Genomic DNA, 27,005 nt, shown 5'->3' on the forward strand with positions numbered 1-27,005 from the left:
TCAGGATTCATCTGGGGAGACAGTTTGAAAGAGGCTGACAGGGAGCCAGAAAAAGCACACAGATCTGTATTTGAGGGATTGATTCATAACCTGATCAGGCATTCATAAGTAAAACATCTGTAATAATTTATGAAGTTCCTGTACTCCAGCTTAGACACAGTAAACAGGTCACTGGAAAGATGACACCTTCCTGAACTTTGGCCTATATACTTCACCTCCAACTGTGCTCAAGACTATAAGGAAAAACAAACACATGAAAACAGACGCCCCCCCAGTGACCAGACCCCTGCCAGAGCAGTTCTGCCTCAGGAATCAGTCACACAGTCCTAGTTTTGGAAGCTCCTTAAACACCACTGCTGCCTCAGAAACGTGTCTCTGCCTTAGCCAGACCAGCTAATTTTTCCAATGCCACTTAGATAAGGCGTGTGGCTGCAACTAAAACCTTCAGGAGTGCAGAAAAAACCCCCTTCAAATTTCTTCTAAATCTCTTCACTTCCTGATTAAATATGAATTTGCAAGCTCTTAGTCACCATGTGTAAGTATTGTCATAACCCAGGTCTGTATTAACCTCTAATTGAGAAACTCAAACCAATCCAGATCTATAAATATTAGAATTTTTCATAAGTCTTATATTTATCCCAGAGTGTAGCTGCCTTAGTAGCCACGTCTAACAGATGGACACTGAAGGAAACACATGTTGGTATATATAGAAGCTAATGAGCTTCAAAGTGACATCACTGATCACTGATCTTTTGATTTGATTCTGTTTCTATCTCTATCTTTTTGATTTTCCTAAGGGCTGTCATAATCAAAGTATTCCTTAAACCATGGATTTTAAGAATTACAAACAGAACAGCTTTCTATCTTTTTACAGTTAAAATAAGGATAGCATGGTAATGATCCTTTCACCCCACATAACATCGAATAGTCTCTAGTCTCATTACACTCCTTCCTTTTTCACCTAAGCAATTTCATTAAAGGAATTACATCTAGCTTGTGTTGAGATATTTTCCAGGACGGTATCACAAACCAATACAAAAGTCTACTTATGTAAGTCACTCCATGAAATCTTCCAATCACAACTTATCTCAAACAGGTAATTATTACAGAAGAAATAGAGCATTACAGTTTCCTTTATTTTACTGTACACTTTAAAACTTTATGCGTAAAAATCTAGGAGAGATTTTGAACATTAAGGATACTAGAGTCACAGTCCATATCAAAAAAGATGTTTTACTCTGCAGACTTCAAGTGCACAACAAAGATGTTTCATCCTGTAAATCTGGAGCAGGAAGGGTACAAAGCAAAAGCAAAACCACCACATGTGAAGCCTTCTGTGTAAAGGGGTGCACAAGTAAGGGACCTCACATCAGGAATGGTCCGTGAAAATTCTTCTCCTGTCATCAACAATACTGGTAGGACTTCAAGGAGGGGGAGACCTACTTCTGGGTGGAATTTGTCACTAAAGTCTCCAAGATCCATGCTGTACAAAAGGCAAGAAAAGCTCGAGAAATTGCAGAGAAAAAGAACATTTTCAAATGATCTAAACCAAACCAACTGCCTCCAACTTTCCAAGTGGATTTCTGACACGGAGCAGGAAATGGAATTGTGGGAGACAGGGAGAACTGAGTGCCACTGACTCAGCACACATGATAGCAGGCAGAATTTTGCATTTGCTAGAAGAGGGGTCAAGTAAGCAAGCAAGCAAGATGAATCCTGGAATTGTCTTTCTCCATACTACAACACTCAATACACACAAAATGCAGCACAGAAATACCAAGAAAATATACCCACAGAGAAGATCCACTGGATGAAAAAAGATCCAAGCTGTCATTCACCTTCTGAGTGACATGATGTGAAAACAGTAATACCGAAACATTTATCAATTGAACCACATATCAAATAAGCTTCTTTAACTTCAGCCAGGTTTCCAATGGTCTAAAGTAAACATCTGTTTTTAATATGAAGTGTATTGAATATACTGCCTTTAGCATAAATTATTTCTTTTAAAAACAATTTAAAAGCATTTTCGGTTGCAGAATGCAACATCTTTGGAAGAGGAAACAACAAAGCATACATCTGGCTACATGAAACTGCAAAAATGGCTGCAGCAACACATCATTACGAAGGAAGAAATGGCTAAGAGCCTAAACCATGTAATATTGCTTTCGTGCTAGAACTCAAAGACTAGCAGAATGATGAAGAGAAACAGGTTACTTTCCTGGAACTTTCTTTAAAATGTCTTACCTGTTTGTACAGTTACCCTGTATCTGTATGCAAACCCTCAGGTAAATTTTACCAGATGAGTTTCCTGAGTATTGTTCTACAAGTGTCCTGCAACTGCAGCAACAGTAAAGGCTGCAGAGCATCCACCTCTCTCTTCTCAAGCATCCTCTTCACAGAAGAATCAGAAGAGTTGGACTTTAGGAGAGAGGCTGTGTGAGCATGCTGCATATATACTGACATCACAGCCTGAAGAAGTTAAAAAAGAAATGTAACACATTTTCCTTTGGAGTATTCCCTTCTCATTCTTCAAGTTCACAGAATCACAGAATTGTTAGGGATGGAAGGAACCTCTAAAGATCTCCTAGTCCAACCCCCCTGCCAAGGCAGGGTCACCCCGAGCAGGAATGTATCCAGCAATGTATCCAGGTGAGTTTTGAGTGCCTCCAGAGAGGGAGAAGTTCAATACTGTTCAGAGTGTTTTAAGAAAGGGCCATACTTACCTGCTGTACCAGCAATGATACTAGGCTTTGGAGGCTGCATGCCTGCCATCATGTGAGCCTCAGCAGAAGGAGCCCTTGCAAGAAACGGAAATTAGCAGTTTGACAATATTATTGTAGTGAAGAGACCAACAGTCCATGGACCTTTCAGACCTGGATAGACTGAAATAAGGTCCTCTGTAAGGGCTCAGGACTCCCAATACAAAAGTTAAAAATCTTCTGACATTTAGCATGGGAAAGAGTTATCTTTGAAAAAAAAAAAATAGGCAAAGCAGTTTCCTGAAGAAAGGTAACAAAAAGGTAGCTTGCTTTCATGAAGAATTGTCCAGAGAGTTTCAGGAACTGAATCTCACTGCCCCTTCTGGTAACAACAACAACAACAAAAACTCTATTCATGGAAGGAGATGTAGGTCAGAGAGTCCACACCACGGGAGGGCAATAATGAAAGCAAGCACAGCCTGATTCCACTCTTTGGAAACAAGTAAGAATTAGACAGCAACTGTGGTATCACAGAATTCTTGCCATTCTTTACTCCATTCCTGTACTAATTAATAATTTGAACAGTGGGACTATACACACACTTGTTTCCCACACCCACAGCATAGAGGGGAATGAGAAAATTGCATGAATGCAAATTAGCATCTGGGGACGTCCAGAGCAATAGATAAGCTATTACAACTCAGAGTCAACTTGGAATTTATCACCAACTCTTATTTTACAACACTTTTTTCTTAAGACTGTTACTTACTGCCTCTGCTTTTTAGGTTTGTAGATATTTAATTTAATATCACAATGAAGTAGATGTGTTCTCGTCCATGTGGGTAGATGACCAATATCAAGAATCAAAATAGTGATGCCCAGTTCTGGATGTACAAGCTTCTATTGGCCAAGCTACAAGAGCCAGGCAACCTCAGGAACTGAGCCACACATCTTTAAGGAAAATGAGTAACTGTATGTTCACACTGGCAGGTAATGCAGAGCCACCAGAACAGCAGGACAGATCAGAGCAACCAATACTAAGGACCCCATGTCTTCAGATGTACAGATGTACGCCCTGCAAGCAGCTGCCCAGAATCCCAGTCTCTCCAGCTGCTGGTACCTGGAGCTGCAGTCCCACTCCAGCCGCTGGTGCCTGGACCCACACTCCTGTCACTGGCACTACAGACATGCAGACACCGATGTCCACGGCAGCTGCTGACACTTGGGTCTGCTCACTCTGGTCTTCCCACTGCTTTACCACAGACTCACAGGACCTACCCCTTGTAGTCTGGCTCCAGCTGCTGTGCTCAGACATCCCTGCATCCCCAGAACTGAGTGCCTGAGGCAGGAAGGGATTTAAAAATAAAGGAAAAGGCTGCGCTGGGCACAGACAGACTGGCACACTGACTGGCCCACTATTTATAAATGATCCACCCTTTTTATCTCCTTATTCCTCTGTTACCCTATGCTCGCTCCTCTGCAGATCATCTAAACCTCTCCCTTTCCCTGTCCTTCTTCCCTTCACTATGTACCCCATAAATCCTGCAGCCTGCTTGGATTTAAAGGCATATTTCTGACTCCTTCTCCCCTCATTTAAAAACCTACACAAATATATGTGATATTATATAAAATTCAGCATCATGTGCCCAATTCTTCAACAACTTTCACACTTTCTGCTACTAGCAGGTGGGAGAGCTCTTCTTATTTTCTTAATACAGCTAATTAGAAACACATCTTGAGGATGTAGACCCTTCCTCTCCAGTGAGAACTCTTTCAATAGCAGTAAATGCTGCAATCTTGCATAGGAACCTATCAGCATGGTTTGCTCTGGCTTTGTTTTTTTCTACTCAAAAGAAAGATAATGATTTCAGGTACCATTTCATCTCAGAGACTGGGGATTTAAATCTTATTTTCAACAAACTCTCAGGAAGACTTAAGGATGTGGGTTTCTCGAGCACTACTGGATTTTATTTGCAGTCTAGTCCAGCTGGCAAAGGAAATGCCATGCCTACATTTATTTTTTTCCACTCCAAGATACAGGTATGAGGCTCAAAAATCCAGCAGCCCATCATGTTGGTAAGGGCATTTGCAGTGTGAGATTTCATCACCAAAACAGTGAACACACTGTTAGTTCCAGTTAAAAGATAATGGCTTGGCTGGATAGACAAAGAAAGCTAGTAAGAGCACTGAGTGAAAAGTCTGGAATTTCTGATTTCTTATTTGAAAGGAATCTATTTTCTGCCAGGACCACCATTATGCTATAGTACAATTACTGGGTACATCACTGTACATCAGTTACCAATGCCACAAAAATTGATAAAAGGAAAACTGCAGTACTTAGTACTGCATAGAAGTGGTTTGTTTATATACTCTTTAGTTATGCTGCATCTACAGAAAATATTAATTGCTTGGCTGCAGGAGGTATTAAAAAGAAACCCCTTTCAACAGTCCCACACTTAAAAAAATTATACTGGGTAAAACAGCCAGCTGAAAGTTTGCCACTCTTTATTCTGACTTGCAATCTAAACCAGCATGCAGACCTCCTGAATTCAGTGTCTCCTCTAAAATGGTCCTAAAGCATCCTCACATTTAAGTTATTTGTGGTAATTGTTTGTTGTTTATGAATTTTCAGTTGTTAGGCTCAGATCCTCAAAGCATGAAACAGAGAAAACTACTTAATGAAGTTTGGTAGACAGCAACACTACTATGCTATTTCCAGGCCACACATTTCCTCTACTAGTAAATGCAGCAGAGGGATTCAGGACTTTACCAAGCTTTGTTTGCTTGCAGTGGTAGAAAAGGCCTTCCTTTAGCCACTCATGGAGGAGGGATGTGTTCTCAGCCAAATAATTATAGCCCCTGTAAAAGCATTTGAAAGGAATGCTGTGTTCTGACACAGCTATGGGCTTTCTCTGGACACCTTATAGCTTCCCACTGTGGAGAAACTTTGCTGGAAGGAGTAGCTTTTAGTAATTCTGGCTGAGCCAAAATTAAACGATGAACATAAACTTATTTGAGGGCAAGATGTCCTATTTCTGTTGTACCTAAATCCCCACTTTCCTTCAGAAACATAACACCAGCTGAATGTAACTGAAACCGAGTTTTGTTCAGAAACAATCCACTCCAACACAAGGTGATTTTACTTGCTGTTCTGGGATGTGCTGAGGTACTGAGCTGCTTAAGTAGTCTAAAATCCTCAGCAGCTGTTATTTCTATGCAGAGAAATAAATGTTATAAATGCAGAGAGGGAACAATTTGTCATTTCTTATTTTGTCCAGGAGATGAGAGACACCAGCAAGGTTCTTTTTCCAACATTACCGTAGGAGGCAAGGATGAGCAAGCACTTATGTGCATAGCACAGATTAGATGGATAATCTTGGCAGCAGCAAATCCTTTTAGCATTTTTGTACTAGAAGAAATTCCTTCTGAGCAAAGGAATTCAGAGCAAACCCACACTTTAGCAGGTAAGAACATCACACACAAACCCATATCTACCTGCAACTTCTTGTTCTGAAAGACAACTCATGCATTTTGAAAAAAGTTATTTATTTTCACTGCTTTAATCTCTCTACTGTAGTGTTAGCACTTAACATAAGCATCCACTCTTCTACGGTCCTATTTACAATCCACTGAAATGTATACTCTACAAATACAATACATATTTTCAGAAATGTAAGGGAAATGCACAATTTGGTAAGGTTTAAAAAAGTGACACTCATCTGTACAGGATCCTCAAATCATCCAAAAAGTAAAATTTACAAGGCAGTATCCACATAGCTATGTAAGGGCAGGTGCTACAGTGAGAAAGCAGCAAACTTGCTAACACAATAAAATACAGAAAATTAAAGTGTTTTGGGGCACCAGATAATACACTTAGTACCACTGAAGTTGTAAATTTAGTAATACCCATATTTCTAGAAACACGTAACTGCTAACCTGGAGAACATTCTGAAAAATATTAAACATTATATACACATGAGGTAAATGTACCTTGGTCTTTTAAGAGGTAATTTGAGTTTAAAGCAACCAATATGGTGAAGGGGTTTTTTTGTTTGTTTGTTTTTTAAACACAAAATGATTAACACCTTGCAATCATTTCAATGGCACAATATAAACAAGGTACTAACTCAAAGGTGAATTTCATGGCAATCACACTCAGAGCCATTACTAAAAAAATAAAATAGCCTCTTACTTCATTTGACACCTTCATGTCCCCACACAGTAATTCCAAATGTCTTTACCTATATACAAAGTCTTTCTTAGCATTACAAGCATAACCATTGGAAGGTGACAGTGTGTCATACTTGGAAAGTCTGCTTGAGAAACATCCCAGAATTCCAGCTTTTAAGGTTGGAAGGTCCCTGAAGAATTCCAGCATTTCAAAAATGACATTTCAGGCTTTTCAGCACCAGACCATTTCCGGTGCTACTTGCTCTCCATGTCCATATCCACCTGGTCACAAGTCTGTAAACCAAACTGAGGCTTCAATGCTACTAAAATGTAAAGTTGATTAAATCCATAAAACTTAAGTCAATGTATAATGTATGTAATATTTACAATAAACATTTGCATCAGTATTAATCAGAAACTGTTTTGGTATATACTTGAAATGATACAAAATTAATATTTTGAATGCTAAAATATTTTGGTCCCCCTGGATTTCCAAGAGCAGATCTGGTGATATTACAATCTTAATTTAAAAAATACTTATGTGTACCTGTGTCCATATATATAAGATATGATCTTACACAGGTAACATTTAAAGTTACATAATATATACAGACACAGCCTTTGTAAAAGGTGTTCAGTTCATATAATGGAAAAGAAGAACAAAGCTTGAAGTTGTAGTGTCAGAACTGAGGATATGTATAGCTCTATTCAGAATTTTCTGTAGCCCAATACAAATGATAAGGTTGTTCTAAAATACTGTCCCTAATGTCATACACTGTGTCAAGCATCTTTCTGTGCTTTGGTTTTGCAAGCTTCTCTTACAAAGCTAAAATTAGAACAAAGAAAGAATAGTTGCTAGCAATTCAGAATGAAGATCTGCAGGTGGTTGAGACAATATAACACACAGTTATACTACTGCCAAAATAATCTGTGAGCCAGGATGCTGTTCGGCTGCTGTATATCTACTTTCAAATGCAACAGAACTGTTCCTTGTATTTCAGGAAATTAAATGTTATGCTGAGAAGGTTTTGTGGGTGCTAAAAAAGCCACTAAATTTATTTGATGAATTATACTGGAAGCTCTCCTGTTACCATCAAAATTACTACAGAAATCTGAGGCAAGCCAGTAGCTCGATGTTTCTGAAGTACAAGCTGTACCATTTTTATCTATGGTAAAGGTTCAACAACATCTATGAAAACTTGAAAAAAGTTTGTAAGAAAGTTACTAAACAAAAAAGTAAACAAATTGCTAACTAGGAAGCCTTTGAAATTAGCATGGACATCCTGACCTATTTTCATGATGACCTGTTTTCTTTAAGTAGCTGTTCAGATACATATAACTTGCTAGAGAGGCTGCCAAGTGGATAGACTTGGGAGTTACATTATATTCAAACATTTTTTTTCAACAGTCATAATTGAAAAACTCTGCAGTGCACAACCGTCCATGTGCATAAAAGCATAGTTCATTCAAAATACCTACATGAAGTAATTTTTAATCCAGCTTTGATTGATGGAGGCCTGAAGCACATAAGCCTGACTTGTCAGATAATGCCAAACAAACATAAGTGTGACAGCTGTATGTATGTTTAAGCCTAATTGTTTTCTAAGAACTTCTCTTATTTTTTCTTTTTCTCCTGGATACTGTCTTCCAGTATGAATAAACTCATCCATTTTGCTGCTGAAAAAAGCACTTAATTATTTGCAGTTTGACCTCCAAGGGTTTGTAATTCTGACATCATTTAAACCTATGTCCAAGCAAGCAGTAAGAATACAGAAATAAACAAAATTTAAGTGTTAAGGCTTAACTTGGGTAAGGCTTTGCCACCTATGTAGCCTCTTCTCTCTGGGCCCCATTCCTCTCCCTGCTTTAGCTGCCACACATGACAGACCACGGAACAGAACCCTGACAGTGCTGTTGCCAGCAACCATCCTGCCACTGTCACCAGCTTGGTGACAAACTCTCAGTGGGCTCTATGCTAAGGGATGAAAAGGAAGCTAAGTTAAAGGCTGCCATGTGTGTTGCATAATGGGATGGGTACTGATGTGTTCCGGAGAGTGGCAGGTTAGGCAGCATATTAATTACCAGGCATATTTACATACTGAAATACTACTGAGTGTTTTGGACATTAATGAAACCAAAGGTCAACCAGACTTGTCCTAAAATTGCAATTAAAAAAATATCCAGTAACAGCAGTTTTTTGTGTACATTTGGGCAGGAAGCAACTAGATTTCTAAACAAGTTTGTGAAAATCTTATGATACACTTAAAAACTCAGGGAAATCTGGGCTAAAGCCATGCATATTCTTCTGTGTTCTTATGACAACACAAGCCACCATAAGCTTTGTTCTTCTGCCTATGAAGAGGATTGCTGGAATCCCTTGGTATTTGTATCCAAAGACCTGCAGCTCATCACCTTCTCTAGCTCACCACTTTGTGTATGAGGCAAACACAATATACATGCAAATAAAATTTATAAGAAGCTTTGAACTTTCTAATACAAAAGCCCAAATAACTTTTCTCTAATTACAGGTGCACTTAATCCTTGTTTAATTTCAAATATTGTTCTTTGAGCCTTAAGACTGAGCAGAACTACACAGAAAATATGCTTTTCATATTTGATTTAATGAAGCAAAATCTCCCTTAACATCATACTCTTCTTGTTACTTTTCTGAAGTAGATCGGTACTTCAAGCATTTTAGAAGTACCACTTGATAAAAAAAAAATCCTCTACATAATTATGACTCATAACTTGACAACTACAAAGTATGACAGTGAATTTACTAGCTTACATTATTTAAAATTCCTACAATTTTGTGGTTTCAAGAGTCAGATTTTGGTAAAACTGAACATATTCCATTAATTATGTACTCACTGTTGCAATGAGCGAGAGTTAGATCTTAGCTAGGCAAAGGAACAGTTTTTAACTTATATTTTTGAAACCAAAAGTACCATAGGCTTTGTACGTCCCTACTATTTTGCATTAAAAGACTCAAAAGTGGCACTTACTGGTGTAATACAATCTATTTTGAAGGCAATGTAATGTTCTGAAAAAGTGGAAAAAACCCAGTAATCACATATAAAGTATAGTTGCATAAGTTATGTTCCCACAACTGAATGAGGTCAATTTGTAAGTCAAGGTAAGAGTCCAAAAGATACACTACCTTAATAGCTAGCAAGGTGTACTCCAACAGTACATTCACAATCTGAATCAAGGAATTGAGACAGTGGTTCAGAATAGTCAATGTACCAGGTAGGAATAAAGTTGCTTTAAGAGCCATCAATGCTCTGTAGAACAATAGAGCGAACCAGTTTCATTTTAGAAGTGACCTCCTACTTTTAGCACAGTTAACTAGCAAAGACCAGCTATCAACTTCCCAAATAAAAAAATCATAGATTAATGAAACTAGACTACACAACATTTTGTAAGGAACCTGGGAAAGAGGTTCATAGTGCACAGAAAGACCCAACACAACTGTTTAGCACATCCACAAAAATCCTAGTAAGTGACGTTCCTATGAAGTATTAAAAGGCAGCAATATCCTTCTGTTCCCCCAGTGAGGTAGAACAATTAACCTTCTTAACGCGCCACTCTGGTGCAGATAGGGATTTTTACAGTGTTCTTCGGTAGCAAATCCAGGATTACATCTTTATCCCCTCCTGTTGACTAAGTTGCGATAATGTTTTCTTAATGCGCAAAGCTGTCAGCCGAGCGGCTCCGTTGGCATACCAGCATTCCCGCATAATCTTTGCCATCACTCGTAATGCCTGCAAAGGAAACACAAGTCATTGTATGTGGCTAGCACAGGCTTTTTCCATGAGAATTCTTCTTGTGTTTTATAAATAAAGTTTGGATGTTATTGGAACAGTGTCCCAGAACTTGGACGGTGCAGGCCTGGCCAATCAGGCCTAGGGGAAGGCTTCTGACCGACCAATCTGGGTGACTTTTGAAAACTCTATATATATGATGAAATCAAAACAATAAAGGTTCTTGCCACTGAGAACTGGTGCTTTCTTTACTCTGCTAGCTGCTCAACAGTGACAATTGTATGCACTGCTGTTCCATCGTAACCCTTTTGCTGCTCGGCCTGAGCCTCTTCAGGCATTCCTAAGCCCTGCTAGTACTACAGCTGCATGGGAGAATGTGCTGTTTAAAAGAAAATAAAATTCTTACTTTATTTACAGAAAAGTAAAACTCTTTAAACACTGCAGAGCAAACACAGTATTTTGCAGTAGACTTTTGGCCCATGAAAAGAATATTTTAATGAAAAATTAGTAGCTTGTCCAGAACTGTTTTCTGAATTTTCACAGCAGACAAAATTGCACTCTTTTTTATTGTACTTCCTGTTAAGGAGTTAGTTCACTGCATAGCAATTAAGTTTATGAGCTGCCTTCCACACACTGAAGCTCTATAAGGATTCTAAAAAATTTTGGAGTCTTTTTATCCTTCAAACAACCATTCTTTGAAATCTGAGTGCTTCTATGTGTTATTTGTAACAAAGCAAATAACAAGAACTGAAGATGAAATAAAGTAATAGCTCTATGTTCCGAAATACCATGAAAGCTGTATTACAGTGAGACAGGAAGTTATCAGGACTGAAATTACTCTACAGTTTGCTGGTGCATTCATTGCCTTTCTCTCCTTCCTGTGCTCTCTCGCCCAACTCTTATCTCAGCCTTTACCCGTGCAATCATTCAACAGATGCCATAACCCAGGTTCTCTCCTCTATCCAAAGTACCTCATTCTTACCAGTGCCTCACTGCTCCTGTAGCCCACTGCAGCTGCTCCCCCAAGCTGTGAGTCAGAACGCACTAGTTCTGGCCTTCAGTGGGCTCCCAGAGCAATGCTATGGAATATTCCCTCTGACTAGTTTTGGGTCAGCTGTCCCAGCTCTGCTCCCTCTCATCCTCTTGTCCACCCCCAGCCTATGTGAGAAATAGAGAATGCCTTGAAGCTGTGCAGGCACCATTCAGCAATGGCTAAAACATCTGTGTGTTATCAGACTGCTTTGGTCACAAATCCAAAATGCAGCATCCTACAGCTTACTGTGAAGGATGTTGACTCAATCCCAGCCAGACACAGCACAATTTATTTGGAATGATGCTTCCTGAATAATGTAATTCAGGCTAGCTCTAATTTATATCAGCATCACCTATGCTTCACAGGAAATGATCCTTGAATCCTCCATGCAGAGTTAGTTTTTATGAAATGACATTTAAATGCTAACGTATAACCAAGGAACAATGCTTTTAATAAAGCCATAATGATTAGTATGAAATTAATTAAGTTCTCCTAGAAGCAGCTCTTCTCCCTTCAACAACAAGCATGATTTTTAAGCCACTGAAATCACTTAAGGCTCTAGTGTCCATTAAAGCAGCTTTAGCAAGTTTAGTTAATACCTCACAGCTCTGCCATCTGTTTGGGATATTGGGCCTTAACTTCTGCTCACACACAACTTTCCTCATTTCTTCAACAGAAGGATCTGAAGGAACGAGATCATAGTATGGCAACTGGTAATCTTCATGGATTCCTGTAACAGGTTGAAAATAGCTTTATTTTAGCTAACACTAGATTCTTCACTTTTTAACACATATTCTAACACATACTCTTCACTTTTTACTGTGTTCCTTATCAGCATCCTACCAGTTTTTGGCTTTCATTTTTAAAATTTACATCACAAATAAATAAATAAAAATCCTTAACCGTACCTTAGAAGTGTTTACACTACCCTTGAAGAATTCAAAATTTGTAAAATTGGAGGAGATATAAGCTCCACTAAATCCTTCATATCCTATACTTAACACATGCTTCTTCACAGCATATTATATTTAACAGCATTTTAAACAAGGTATAGATTTTATCTGAACACATTATAGCTAGGTCTCATGGTGTTTGCCCCTTGCTCACAAGAACATTTAGCTTTACTCTTTTCTCCCCTCTATGTAAGTATTTAGAAAAAAAAATTAACAGACAAAAATATTTCCTATTTTCTTCAACAGGTATGGCTCATCAATTTAGAAAGCAGTTGAATAGATCAGTTATCATTTACAGGATTAACAATTAGAAAGCCTGAGATATACTGGCAATTACTTTGCACTGTTTTTCAAGCAAACTGTTTTCAGAACCTAAGTAAGTTTGGATAAGTTACTTCTAATTCCTTAATATGTCCCATTTTGTAAAGATTGTCACGTACCACCGATTGAACACCGCCGAGCTATTTCCCAAAACACTAATCCCATTGCATAGATGTCTGCTCGTTTGAATGACTCAAAATGTTTCATATTTATGGAATCATCTAGAACTTCAGGAGCCATGTACCTGTTTGCAAAAAGGAAAAAAAAATATTTCATGAACACTTAAGAGTAGAAAAAGTTCAGCAATACTGATCAGCTCAAACCCAAAATAATGTATTTTTGTGGAAAAAGAGACAAAGGAAAATCTACTTCATTCTCTGGTTATCCAATCAGCGACATTTCAATGTAAATGTAAGGAACAAGCAAAGAAATAGGGGGAATAAGTAAAATGTGAAACAATAAACAAGTAGAGCCATAAACCTGATAGACAAGGGCCAAATGATGAGACAAAGACCAAAAGTCTCCAGCTGCTAACTGGTAGGCTATTAAGAAACTGCTGGCATACCTTTAGAGAGGTGCAGTCTGGACATTTTAACTGCTAATAAATGGGAAACAAGAAGAGCATAAGGATTGAGGATATTCAAGGGAGGCCCATGGAACTGTGCAATGCTAATCAAGGAATGTTTTGGAGAAACAGAACAGAAGTGGGGCAATAGATACAAAAGGGTTGCAAAGGGGCCAGCTGCATAAGAGGTTGTCAGTCTACACATGCTCACCAGTGTACTCTATTTTATTAAATCTTAACTATTCTGTGTAATCTCACTCCCAACTCCACATGCACATGTTTTGTAAGAACTGTATGTCAGTAGCTGCAGGCAGGCATGAGCCCATTCAGGTCTAGCATCTGGAGCAGGACAAGGGAGGAAGCTGAAACTAGAGAGAAGGGGGACTACAGATCCTAGGATCACATGTCTGGAGGTGGTAAGAGCACATATCTGAAGCTACTGTAGGGGGACCAGTGTGAATGAATTCTGGGCCAGCAACTGTAGTCTGACACAAGGTGAAGGAAGCCCTAGTGATAACAACTGGAGCAAATGAGTGTCTCTGCTTCAGCTACTGAAATGGGACCACAGATCACTGGTTTCACAGTCACAGCTGAAATGTCCCAGCTACAGGGAGAAAGGGGATGAGAAAAACAGAGTAAGGGTCTCTTGGCACTAATAAGTGGCATGGGAGTCAGAGGGTGTAAGGTCTCTGTGCCTGGGTGCCAACTTATGGGGTGGGCCAGAAGGTTTGCATTTCCCCAACCCTGCACGGCCCGTGTGCAGGGTTGTAATTAACTAACAACTTTCAAGCTGGTCTAGCCAGCAACCAAGCAGCCCAGGCAGGGATGTTTGCCATGTCAAGGGTCCATGCTGGTATTTGAGGGAATCCATGCATGAAGGTGTGCCTATAAGTTTATCCTCTGTTTGCTGCTGTGCATTAAGCCAGCTGGGGAGTAGGAGATCCATGGAGCATAGGAAAGGGCATTAGACACAGCAAGCCTTGGAAGGATGTGGATTCATAAATATGCACGGAGTTGTGAGGCTGCAGGAATAAGTACTTTCACTAACAAAGTTCAATCCTGATCCGCTGAAGAGAAGGAAAGAGACTTGGCTGTCTATACTTATGTTTTATACAAGTTCTGACATGTTTTATGTGGGTGTTGAAGACAGCACATGGTGCACAGCAATCTGTATAATCAGCCCTGTCAGTACTGTATGTGTCTGTGTATAACTGGTTGGATCCCAAGGAAGAAAGCAGCAGCCACAGCCATGGGCTTCAGATGAACAGACCCCCAAACCCTTTGGGACACACCAGCTGGGCTCCAGAGGTCAGACAGGAGGAAGACCCAGTTCATGCAACCTGACAAATTATAGCAGCCACTTAAAACATCTCCTAACAAGCCTGGAGGAGGCATAGATGTGAAGTGCTGGTTAAGAAACCAGCATTGTTAAAAATTTCTTGAGAACAAAGGCTCACTGCCATTGCAGTACCTGATTCTTCATCATACAGTCTGCAAGTCCCACCTTAAACCATGCCAGGCTTTTTTTTTTTTTTTTAAGTAGTAAATGCTATTTGGGATGCAAATTAGCAACTGTGGTCATTTTTCCTGCAACAAGAAAAATCTGTAACAAACTTTCCCATGAGAACGGGTCATGGCATCCAAGTGGTTGTTACCTTGTTTAAGTGACTAAGTCTGACAGTGGAACATCAAGCAAAAAAAATGGGAGTGCGGACCTTACTGCAAGAGCTACTGATAGCAGCATCCCCACTGGCTGCTGGAAAGAATGAATGGCATTTGCTGCATCAAGTCAACATCAGTTGTAGCACTGCTCTCTCATTGTGGTAGGGTTCTGGCAGCTAAATCCAGTATGTGCTGTTTGGCAGAGTTCAGTGTGGTTTTCCACATCACTGCCCCAGCAGCCTCAAGCTGACATGTCAATGAAACCAGCCAACAGTGGCACCAGGGCTTTGGAGAGCAGTGTTGACTGGTAAAAAAGCAACATGTGCATATTACTGGAGTGGGATACAGTGCCAGGCAATAGCTCTACTTCTTTAATCAATATCATAGTAGGATTTTCTTTTCCAGTACCAGGGATGGTAGGTGGAATACAAGACATAGTACTTATAAGAAATTTCAGGACTATCACACCTTTCAGAAGTCCCTCAGCACTAATGTGTCTCACAAAAATTACATTGACATAAGGAAGCAAGGGCTATCAAGATAAGTGAAAAAATGCAACCAATAGCTGGATTTGTTCTCAACTATGCAGAACTTCATCAACTTCTCTGACCTGACAGTTCTCCTAAAGCATACAAATTCCTCACAAGGAATAAACACAGCACAAGCACAGAACAACTGTCTGAAGTTGAATGTAAGGTTTACTTTCACCATATTTATTGAATGGAAGTGGAATATTAAGTATTACCACAATCTTTGATATGGAAGAGGCTCAAATTATTCTGGTCCACCCATATGAAAAACATTTTAATCAAGAATGCAAGATTGTGGTGAATGTTTTAATACTCTCCAAGGATTTTGTGTTATTGGATACTCTTATGCTACTTCATGTTCTTGACACTGTAAGTGATTATCTTGGAGCCTAGCAGAAAGAATCTTTGATCTATCTTGAGACGACATGGGAATGAAAAGAGTGATGGACCTGAAAAAACAACAAACCAAAACCCCTAACCATGGTGCAAAATGTCAGCCAGAAACACATAAACAAGTAGTAAAGGAGATTCTCAGTTTCTGTGTCATCCAAAGAACAAGGGTTTTAACAGGAAAGACCAAAGAGGCCTGAATGTGGCAAAAAATCCTGTCTTCCCACAATGTGACTACCATTGAATTTATTGGCAAATTGACCTCTTACCATGATCCTCCATCAATGCGTTTAGATTGGCTTTGGTTTCCATGACAGAATAGTGACTGACTGCTCACAAAGCCTGAGAGATTATTGCTGGAACAAGAGAGGTGAAAGGAAAGGAGGTCATGTAGTGAGGTCATCAGATCAGCCATTTCATGGCTGTCAGACAAAAGGGAGAGAAGCAGGTATATCCTTGTCAGGTTATGTGTTGGAAATACATTGCTTGGCAGAAACGGTATCTTAGGTTCTGGAGAGAGCAACACTGTTCCATAGAGTAACTCTGACCTTCTGAACAAGGTCTGAAGTATCATCCAAGAATGAAAGGATAAGTCTACAAAGAAGTATACAAAGTATGTTGAGCATTGTCTTGCCAAACTTTGGGTCCCTGTTGACTTCTTTCTCCCATCTCTTTTAGTCCAAAGGCTCAGCATCAGTTGTCTAAATTTCTTGTACAACATACAGGGAACTTGGTGTCATCAAACAGACCCATATGCAACATGTGTGGCATCTCCCTTCATCAGGCCTATACGCCACAAGGCAGAATTCTGACAATATTTAGTTTAGGTAAACTTCAGCAAAGCACCCAGGGCAAGAATTTGCTGCCAAGCTTCTTTTAAAACACAGCCTATTTGAACTATCAAAAATAACAGCTGGGCCACACTTCTAAAAATAAAAAGAAAGAGAATGAGGGGTTTTTTTACTTGCCTCAGGGAGTGAGAGAGGGATTCTATTTCCTTCTCAGTTTAAAGCTCACGTTCCCTGCTTTATGTTGGAGGCTGAGCTGTGAAAGCACACAGTTCACACCCTCTGGTAAAGCTAAACCTCTGAACAGAAAAGAAATAAAGTCAGAAAATTCAGTCAGAAAAAGGGATCATCAGTTTGACTCAACACCTTGATCACTCACACAAGAGTAAATTTGCTTGCTCCTTAGACATACAGTTTTACAACAATCATTAGAAAAATACAGACTTTGTCAAATCTCCCTGAACTTGTACACACAGCTTCCATGTGCAGAAGACGTACCAGCAGTGGCAATCAATGGGAGTTAAAACTGTCATTGAACAGGTAAGACTTGAACTATGAAAAAATTAATCAGAGGTGCAGAGTTACTTACCTAAGGATGCACAACAGGGAGAAGAAAGGACTGAGCCTTTTACAAGAATGAGCAATTTTTAGAGAGGTAGAAATGACTAATGTCTTTAAAATGGGATTTTTAAGATTTAGCCCTCCTGCTGCCCACTGCAGCAAGCAAGAGTTGCTACAGCTTTACCCTTGTGAAGAACCGTAAGGCAGATGAACAAGCAATTTAATAACGCCTATGCAAGAACAGACCTGGTAAGTGCAATCTACAAACACAGCTGAAAGGATGCTTTCCCCAGCAACTAGACTAAAGAAAATAACTGATTTGTACATTGTTTTTCTTTGCATGTAGTTGCAGTAGAAAATCCAAAAAACACACATGGCATGCACCCTGCACACAGCTACATTTGCAACGACAAATTCCAAAGTAAGCCTGCTGTTTACTGGAGACTTTGAGAAGGAACAACATCCAGAACCTTATAATCTAGGACCAGTTCAGAAAATAAATTTTTTCTGACCATTTGTGTGGTATCTTTAAAATCAGCAAAGGACTAGTACAGCAGAGCTTTAGAACAAAGTAACTTCAGTAATTGTCAGTAAAACAAATTTTCAGTACATGTTCTAAAAGCTTTAGTTAACTGAGCCTTAAAATAATGTGTAGGGTTTTTTTCCCTTCCAAAAAGACACAGCTCAAGGGGCATCCTAGTTCACTGTAAAACCCCAATCAGACCCTTCCCCTGCAGTATTGCTTACTAGAGGGATATATTAAAAAAAAGTATTTTGGATATATACACTGGAGAGTGGACAACATCAAGACAATTTTCTCCAACACTGCTAAGTCATATGGGCTTGGCTGCCGCACATTTCTTCATGACCAGTGTCCAAACTCCAGTCTGACATAGCACTGAACCTGTAGGCATCAGAAGAAGAAAACATTGCCTACATCCAAAATGGTAGCTGTGGTTCACTGTTAGTGCTGCTATCTCTGTATGCTGTATAGCTGCATGGATTACTAAGGGAAATTTATTCATAGCTTCCAGTTATTATTGTCTGATGATTCCTTAATGATAAGTTACTGACAGTAAGTTTTATTGCACTTGTGCTGACTGAGTTAAACAGCTCTGAATTCTTTTAAGGGCAAGAAAAACCTGTATTTCCAAATTCAGAAGAAGCTTTTAAAAGAGATTGACTTATCCTTTTAAGATTCTATTTATGCATTAGGTGACAAAGATGACTGTTTTAAGTTCTTCTATTTCTCTCAAAAATGTGATTCCAAGAAAGCCTGTGTCCAAGACTCTGCACCTTGTATGTTCTAGCACAGGCTTTACACTGAAAAACCCATCTTTTTACTTTCACTACCAATACCCTGTCTTAGCCTCCTGACTGGGCTAGTAACATTTCCATGCAACACATAGCAAGAAGAAGAAAGAAAGAGCACTGCAGTCTCTAAAACCATCAGTCATGAAGTCTCTTAATTGTTTTAATACATACTTATGCTCTACTTTGCAAGTTTTCAGTATTTTACACATGCCAACATTCAATGTGCTTTTAAAGCACCTATCATGTAACTAACTAAAATACCAGCCAGCAAGGAAGTGCCTAAGAACTCTATCCACCATTATGTTTTCCTGCTGCTTATATTTCTACCAACAAGAATTTATACTGGACAAAAAAACCCAAAGCATTTTATTATAAAAGTTGCCTGACACACCACAAAATGATTTTACCTTTTTGTTCCCACTCTGTGGTTTGGGGCAATGTCAATTGTGTCTGTAGCTGAATCATGCCTAACTGCCAATCCCAGGTCTGCAATGCAGCACGTTCCATTCTTTTTCACCAATATGTTTTTTGATTTTAAATCTCTGTGGGCAATCGCTGGTTTGCCTGTAAAGGAAAAAATAGAAGTAACATATCTGTAAAAAAAAAAAAAAAGCCAACCCACTTTTATTCTAAGCTTAGTGCAAAATTTTCTTTGAGGTTAAAGAATTCCTTCTAGCTCTGACACTTTATGTGCACCAGGGTACCTCCTGAAATCACTCACTGTAGGTTGTCTGGCCATTCAGGAAAGTGCCTTTCATGTTTACTGTATTACACCACTCTATTGCTCCTTCCCTCTTCCTGCAAGTATTTATTGTGCACACATCCTACTCAAACCTTGTCTCAGCTCAAAGTTAAGATGACTCTACATGCACCATTACTTGGCATCTTTTAACAGGAAGGATTATTTTGTAGGAAGAAGTGTTACATTTGTTACATCGCCGTACCAGAGAATAGAAGGCAAAAAGCCTTTCAAATTAAGAAGTTCTACTGATTTGGAAATCATCACATAATACAACGAGGGACTTATGTGTCATTAGAAAAAAACAACAAAAAACCACCAGTGTTATCCACATGACAAGCAGAATAATGTTAAGATTACCTTGTGTGCCAACAATTTCCATATGCAGATGAGCAAGACCACTGGCAGTGGACAAAGCTAATTTTATCATTCCTTCCACTGTTACTGTATACCTGTTCAGGTAATCAAAGAGTGATCCATGCTCATGATAGTCTGACACCAACCACAACTGAGTCCATGTACCATTGTCTGAAAAATGAAAACTGGCATGAATACCACACACACACACAGAAGCCAAATAAACATTATAATTCCACTTTATCAGAACACTTATGAAGTACAAATTATGTTTTATAAGTAACATCAGCAAATTAAGACTCTTAAATCTTTACTGCTATCCTTGTAACATTTAAAAGCCTCTGTAAGAGCTGGGAATACCATAGGGAGACCTTTTGAACAGTTTAGTGAGTATTCTTTTATTTAAACTAAAAGAAAAACCATAGAAAACTGATTTCACTATAATCCTGTGGTGGATATCCAGGGTGAACTATTCAGATTAGCCAGATCTTGCCCTTCCTTAACTTTCTTACTGGAGAGTGGGGACAGGGAACAATGCTGAATGCTTGATACAAAACTAATCCTGGCGCTATCTATGTAGTTCAACATGGTCCAGGCTAACCATAAAAAACCCCCAAAAAAACCAACCTCCCCCCCCAAAAAAACCCCACCAAAAAAAAAACCACGTTTCAAGCTTTGCTTCCTAACTCCTTCACTCTTCCCATAACCTATCTGCTCTCAGTCTAGGAGACAATTTCCACAGTTACCAGCAGCTGGCTGATTTTTCCTCCTGGAGAAGATTACAAGCAGCAATCAGACACATGATGTCAAGAATAAAGTTAAATCCCAGCTCTGATGACCTCTAAATTGCCAGCCAAAACTGAGGTTCCCAGGAGGCACAAGGGCAAAGAAAAACAAAAAACACTGAGGAAATCAGTTCACTGTATGACTTTTCACTGAACTATGACAAACAAGACAGATCACAATACATTTGTAGCCATCCCAAGGCATACAAATGACAGATAAGAACTTAATTGTTCACATTGATAAAGTGGTGGACACAAAATACCTTTAAGTTAAAGCCAAACAAAGAAGACTATCAAAGGAATTCAAATCAAGAGGGGAGCAAAAGTGTTTTTTACCTAAGTAGAAATACATCAAGAAAAGAACAATCCTGTCCTTAAATAGGTTTTACAGTTTTGTTTTGTCATAAAAGCAACTCTCCTATAGCAGACTTGAGAAATGTTTTTATAAATGTTTTTATAGCCAGCTACTTTTATAGAAGTGTCTTTCATCTCTTTAGAAGACTAGTTATCTCATAAAAAGTTTCAGTTGCACTCCTATCTTGAATATATCCCCAGTTATCTCAGAACAAGTGAGAACACTCATCACAAGTCAGAGATGTGTCATTATGTGATAGTCCCTAAAGAATACTGATGAAATAAACACGAAAAGGGGAAGAAAGCTCAGAAGTTACTTTCTATCATAAATATACCGAAAAATTTTTGGTTTCCAAAGATCACACTTGCCCAGAAAAGCCAGACATACAAAACACCTACTTTACAGATTGACAGAAACTACTTTTATAGAAGTACATGTGCTTATCTTTAACTAAACACTTTGGTGCAGGTGGGAAAACATGCAACCATCCTTTTTATTTGGATGTGTCTAAGGAAGCCAGTGATGCCATTTAAAAAAAAAATCTAAAAATAAAATAAAATAAAATAGAAAACAAAGAAAGATTAAAAGGCCTCCAAATACTTCAGAGTAAGGAAATAAAACATTAATCCACATTCAAATAATTCCCATAATGGAAAGAGAATTCTGGCTTGCTACATCCACAGAATGCTCTCAAACAAGTCGTTTATGTGGAAAAGGAAAAAAAACCAAACAGGAAAAAAAAAAACCACCAAAACACCAAAATGAAAGGAAAAAACCAACCCAAACCAGTCACATGCTCCAACCTATAAAAGACTGGTAAAAAGCTACTACTGCAGCAGGAAGAATCTTTTATTGCCACAGAATGGATGCCTAAGTTTTGTTTTTTAAAAAAAGAATAAAGAATTTTTTGAAAAATATACCTTGAATTATTTTCTAGTTAGAACTGCTGCATTTCTTGCTACTTTGCAATATGCAAGCACAAACTCAGAGAACTCAGCATAGTATTAAATGTGAGTTTCCAAAGAGAATTATGGTCTCTGAAGAGTCAATCCAACAGTACAACAGTATTGCTTTCTGTAAACCAATCTCACAGAACCATTGAAAACAAGTATGAGTTCACATGCTCGGAAAAGATGCTCTCAAATACATATAGTCACATATAGCTCCAAAGAGCTGCAAAAGTTCCAGGCAAACTAACCTTATCACTTGAGAACATTTTCTTCACTCAGTTTTATTCTACTGCTTCATCAATTAGGACCCTGCATTGCCTGAAATAATCCTCTCTTGGGCATTAACACCATACACAATCATTGCTTGGTTCTGTATTTGATTTCTTCTCCTGTTTCTTAGGAGTGGGATAACCTCAGCAGCTGTCTATACTAGACAACAAGTAAGGAAATGAATTTTAATTTGTCCATCAGACCTATTGTGCTTAAATAGCTCTTTAAAAGACGTCAGTTTCTTAAGAATTACCAATGTTTTGATTCAAGACTACAGTGCCTTTGCATAAAGTCCCCCCCTTAATTCTATGTGCCCTCTTCAGAGGGGAATATGCTGCTGATCACCTTCTACTTAAGTTTTATCTTATTTATTACCTGCAAGTTTTAATATTCAATTTTTACCTTCCTTCCAAACAAGAAATATAGACTGGATGGTAAGCTAAGCTTGAGAGGAACTATGATTCTTTCCTATTACATGCTGTATTTGTGGCCCTTCAACCAGATTTTAAGAAGGGATATTGCTACATCCAAACCTACATGAATAATATTAATTACAGACAAGCTGAAATGCAGCAATAGGTCCAGTGTCCAGCTATCAGAAGGGACCAACTATGTTTTCCTTGCCTTGCTATATTTGACAAGCTATACATTTGTTTAGCACTCTAAGTAGAACATGTTACAATAAACTTAAGTCTTCTTATACTGTTGACAGTAGTTAATTATTACCAAGAAATAATTAACCTGACTTTGAGTATTTTTGGCTGCACAGTAAACAGCATCTGCCATGAAGCTTTCAATCACAGGATTTGCATTATCAGGTAGGAAAAAGTAATTACACTCAATAGTAATTACATACAGTAGCCCAGCCTTCCATGACAGGGTAATCTAATTTAGTTATATACATGCAATGACCAAGAATCTCTAGCAAATTCAGAAGGTTCAAAAACATTAAAAAAATTTACATGTGTTATCGGAAATCTATTTAAAATATTAATTATGGCTATTTCGTCTATTTCTAGAGACCTGAAAGTATTTTAGACCATCAAAATCACTCAGAAGTAAAAGGTTTTCCTTCTATAATTAACAAAAAAAAAAAATTCTGAGTAAAGAAGCTTTCAGATTCATTGTCAGAAGACTGATAACAGTTTGAGAAAAACATCAGTGATGTTCAAGCAAAACCCATCTTTGTAGAGCTGACTCTTGATGAAAGGAATTTATACAATTGCTATATCAAATATATAATCAAGTTTCATTAATATTCAATTGACTGAAATCACTTAAGTGATGGGGTTTTTTTCACATCACAGCTAGCAAAACAAAAATGTTTTCTGTGATGTGTAGTAAAGTGTTTCCAAGCAGAGATTTAGCCTTTCTTGACATGCAGATAATGTAACATTAAAAAATACCCAGGAAAAAGCAGTGAAAAGATCAGATTCAGATGGGATCTGCAAATAGAAATCTCTTAGAAATGAGATATTCATGGAGATGGCACTTCTGTCAGTGACTGGAGGATGCCTGGTGTTTTGTTAGCAAAACAGCTTGACTCTATCACATTGGCACAGTCATCTGATTAAATGATGAAAAGCACTTGACCTGTGCAGATTCCTTCTTCTCAGGCTACAGCCAGAGCTTCGAAAAGAATAACTGGCTGACATACTACTTCTCAAGAGGCAGGAATTCTGCTAATTTCTTTGCAGAATGTTATTGATCTACTTACCATGAAAGGTATTCTGAGTGAACCAAATTTTCATATAGGGAAGTGCAGCTTTCAGTTAAGGGGAAGGAATGGAGAAGTCAAGGTATTTGAGTGCATAAAGTTATCTGAAAGTGTGCAGCGCAAGACCACCTTATTTTAATTTGACTACAGACAGTTATGATTACAGCCAGCTAATGCAGAGAAACACTTAGTACTGTGAACTGAGGTTGCTGAAATTATTGCTGCTACTAGAATAGTACAGGCAAGTAGTCCCTGATACACTTTACCTTCAAGTATCTGGGTTAGAAACGACTAAACAAAAAACCCCCACACTAACCAAGCTGCGTGTTCAAAAGAAGACAACACATGGCCCTGAAAGTAATTTCCTTGACCTAGCAGTATTTGGACATTAGCACATACTTTCTCACTATGCAAAGAACTACCCAGAACACAAACTCATGCTCTGTCAGGCAGAACACAACTGCAGTCAAACTCATTCATTGCTTCTCAGCCTTCAAGCTGGTTTAACTGCAGCACCTGTTTCCCAGTAGATTACAGGATGGGAAGCAGACAGGTTAGAACAGCTCTTGTAGCCTTCTGAACATGATACAGCTCTGGGGAAGTAGAAGAATGTGCCATTAAGGCACATGGACTGTCTAAACAGTGTAGTAGGAAAAGGAGTGAAGACAGTAGTTCAGTCACTAAGCTCTAATCTAAACAGACACACTCCTACCCAAAGGAACCCCTTCCACAATTTTACAGTAAATAGCCAGCCAGATGTTCCTCTGCAGTTGTGAAAAACTGCAGTTGTGGGTAAGAGGAAAGACCTAATTATTGCCTTCAGCAGCAGCAAGAAATGCAGCATGACTTGGTTCTACAACTCTGCTGTACTAGTCCTTTGCCAATTTTAAAATTACTTGTACTCCTGTATCTCTGCAGTCATCTTTGCAATACCTCAGATTCTTGCAGTCTAATGACTTTGTGCATCCCAGGTAGCCCATAGTAACTCCTGAATGCATTCAAAAGTCTGCCCTATGGAGAAATGGATGCAAACCCGCCACAGATTATTGCGGTGAATGAATACTTCATCTGGCACCCGGCACTGCATAGGCACTTATCAGTTGGCTTCAGCATCTACAAGGAAAGACTGTTCACAGGTGCTCTTAAGCCATTGGTCTCTAAAGACATATATCACTACCATGATAGTGCACGTGCTTAACTGGAAAACCTACCCCCATAATGGTCCCTCTATGTTCTTCCATTTAATGGGATACAGGTGGTCTGAAGTATTCTAAACAACAGTTGAAGTATTAACCTTCTTCAGTATTCAGGACTGAATTCTTAGCCCAGGGAGCAAGGTGTCTACGCATTTCCTCACTGAGAGAATGTAGAAGATTATTAAATGAGCTAATTCTGCATTGATGGGTTAAAAATAATAACATGGCTTTCTACATCTGCTCAGACAGCAACACTGTTAGAAAATACAGTCAAGAATAGCAGCATTATCAAAACACATTTTTAGCTATTTTTCAAAAACTAAACACCAACTAGTTCTCAGTATAGAAGATACCCTGAAGACCTAAAACCTCACGTAATGGCATGATCTATCAGTTAAGGATTTCTTCTTTGTATGTAAAGCAAATTAACAGAAAAAACAGAAACAATTTCATATCACATTATATTATCCTACAAGGAAACTGAAGAGGGCCAAGTCAAATCCAGCTATCAAGAAATTATTTTTAAAACCCACCCACTCAGGAAACCTTCTTTAATACCTCCTCTGCACAGTTGTCAAGTGTATTTTTGGGACAAGGTTTCAGGCAAAATGAGACACTGATATTCTTAACCACAGATGGATTTTGTTAAAAGTCACAACTGAGGTGGTGAAATATATTCTTTATACTTTTAAGTAAGAAATAGAAGCTAAAACTTCTACGGAGGTGGCTATTCATTTATGACTTTAATGCAGCTGATCTAATTTTAAAGCCAGGCTCCAGATACTCTCCCAGGCCAACCACAGCAAACTGAAGCTCGTGTAGGTGCTGGTAATCCCAAATACAATTTTAGGCATGAAAATAAGACAGTTTCTAATGGTAAGCATCATAAACTGCAGAAAAAAGTTGCCTGGTATGGTGTCAATCTGCAAGCTCTTAGAGGATAAGTTGCAGAGACATCTGCTAGAAGCAAGTAAACTACAGAGAACCCTTTCCTGGAGAAGTGTTCTGCACAATCTCTTGGATTCTGTTCCAATTCTACAGATTTATACAGTTACAGAAACTTGAAATTAATCTAATAGTAATTAAAAAGAACTTTTTTACACATATACTTCAACCTCACTAAAACCATTTAGGAATTTCCCACAAAACTGAGAGCCCTTTAAAAATCCAACATGTGTGTGAATTATTGACTCCTCCCTAATGAAACAGAATTTTCTGTTAATGCTTTCTTCATGAGAAAGCCAAAGGCCATTTGTGGTAAAACATACAATTTCAGATGAAAATAACTGAATGGAACAGCATCTTAACATCTTAGCTCCCCTTAATGAAAGAAATTGAAAACTTTTTTTTGGTTCTGTCAGATTCTTGCATCTTTAACTGAACTCCAAGAAAATCCAATAAACTTTGACTGAAATCACAACAAATCAAGTTGAAAATGTGGTTCCTCTTAGTGGATAATTAAAGGCTTATCAGGAGAGCTTCAGGAAGTCTGTATAGTTTTTTACTACTAGGAAAAAAAATTAATTAAATTTTTCCAATCTATTTTCTAACTGGACTTCTAAAAGAATAATCTCTCGTAATTCAGCCTTATGAATAAATCCTCTACCTCCTACTTTATATCAGGACAACAGGATTGGACATGACCTCTTTCTGTCCCACACATCTATATTATTAAGCTATGAGGTAATGGCAGGCACAAGTATTCAGCAGATGTGTGGGCTCACAGGATAAGGCATCTCCTTTTTTATACCGAAGCTTTGTTAACAAATTTAAACAAAGCATGTTCTTCAGAAAAAAAACATGTACTTTTTTCCTTCGTTAAACAACTGAAAAGCCTGCCAAACCCTGAACTGCTCTAGTAACAAAAATATTTTTTGCTACTT

General features: G+C 38.5%; 1 protein-coding gene across 3 annotated transcripts in view; it reads right to left on the reverse strand.

Annotated features, from left to right (window-relative positions):
* Nucleotides 1–6,231: 6,231 nt before the first annotated feature.
* TGFBR1 (transforming growth factor beta receptor 1) overlaps nt 6,232–27,005 on the reverse strand; it is a 36,020-nt gene continuing 15,246 nt past the window's right edge. Inside the window, exons 5-9 of one of the 3 annotated variants that reach the window (XM_085051755.1) lie at nt 19,853–20,020; nt 19,161–19,317; nt 13,063–13,187; nt 12,269–12,399; nt 6,232–10,636 (exon numbers count right to left, since the gene is read on the reverse strand). In XM_085051755.1, the coding sequence (XP_084907881.1) occupies nt 10,511–10,636; nt 12,269–12,399; nt 13,063–13,187; nt 19,161–19,317; nt 19,853–20,020 (707 nt within the window). In that variant the 3' untranslated portion in view covers nt 6,232–10,510. Of the gene's footprint in view, nt 10,668–10,923; nt 12,400–13,061; nt 13,188–17,058; nt 17,178–19,160; nt 19,318–19,852; nt 20,021–27,005 lie in introns of those variants that run through there. The other 2 variants (XR_014849923.1, XM_085051757.1) reach the window with 2 other exon arrangements.

The sequence above is a fragment of the Lichenostomus cassidix genome, chromosome 2 (genome assembly GCF_008360975.1).
Source record: "Lichenostomus cassidix isolate B80296 chromosome 2, HeHo_3.0, whole genome shotgun sequence".
Taxonomy (NCBI): Eukaryota; Metazoa; Chordata; class Aves; order Passeriformes; family Meliphagidae; genus Lichenostomus; species Lichenostomus cassidix.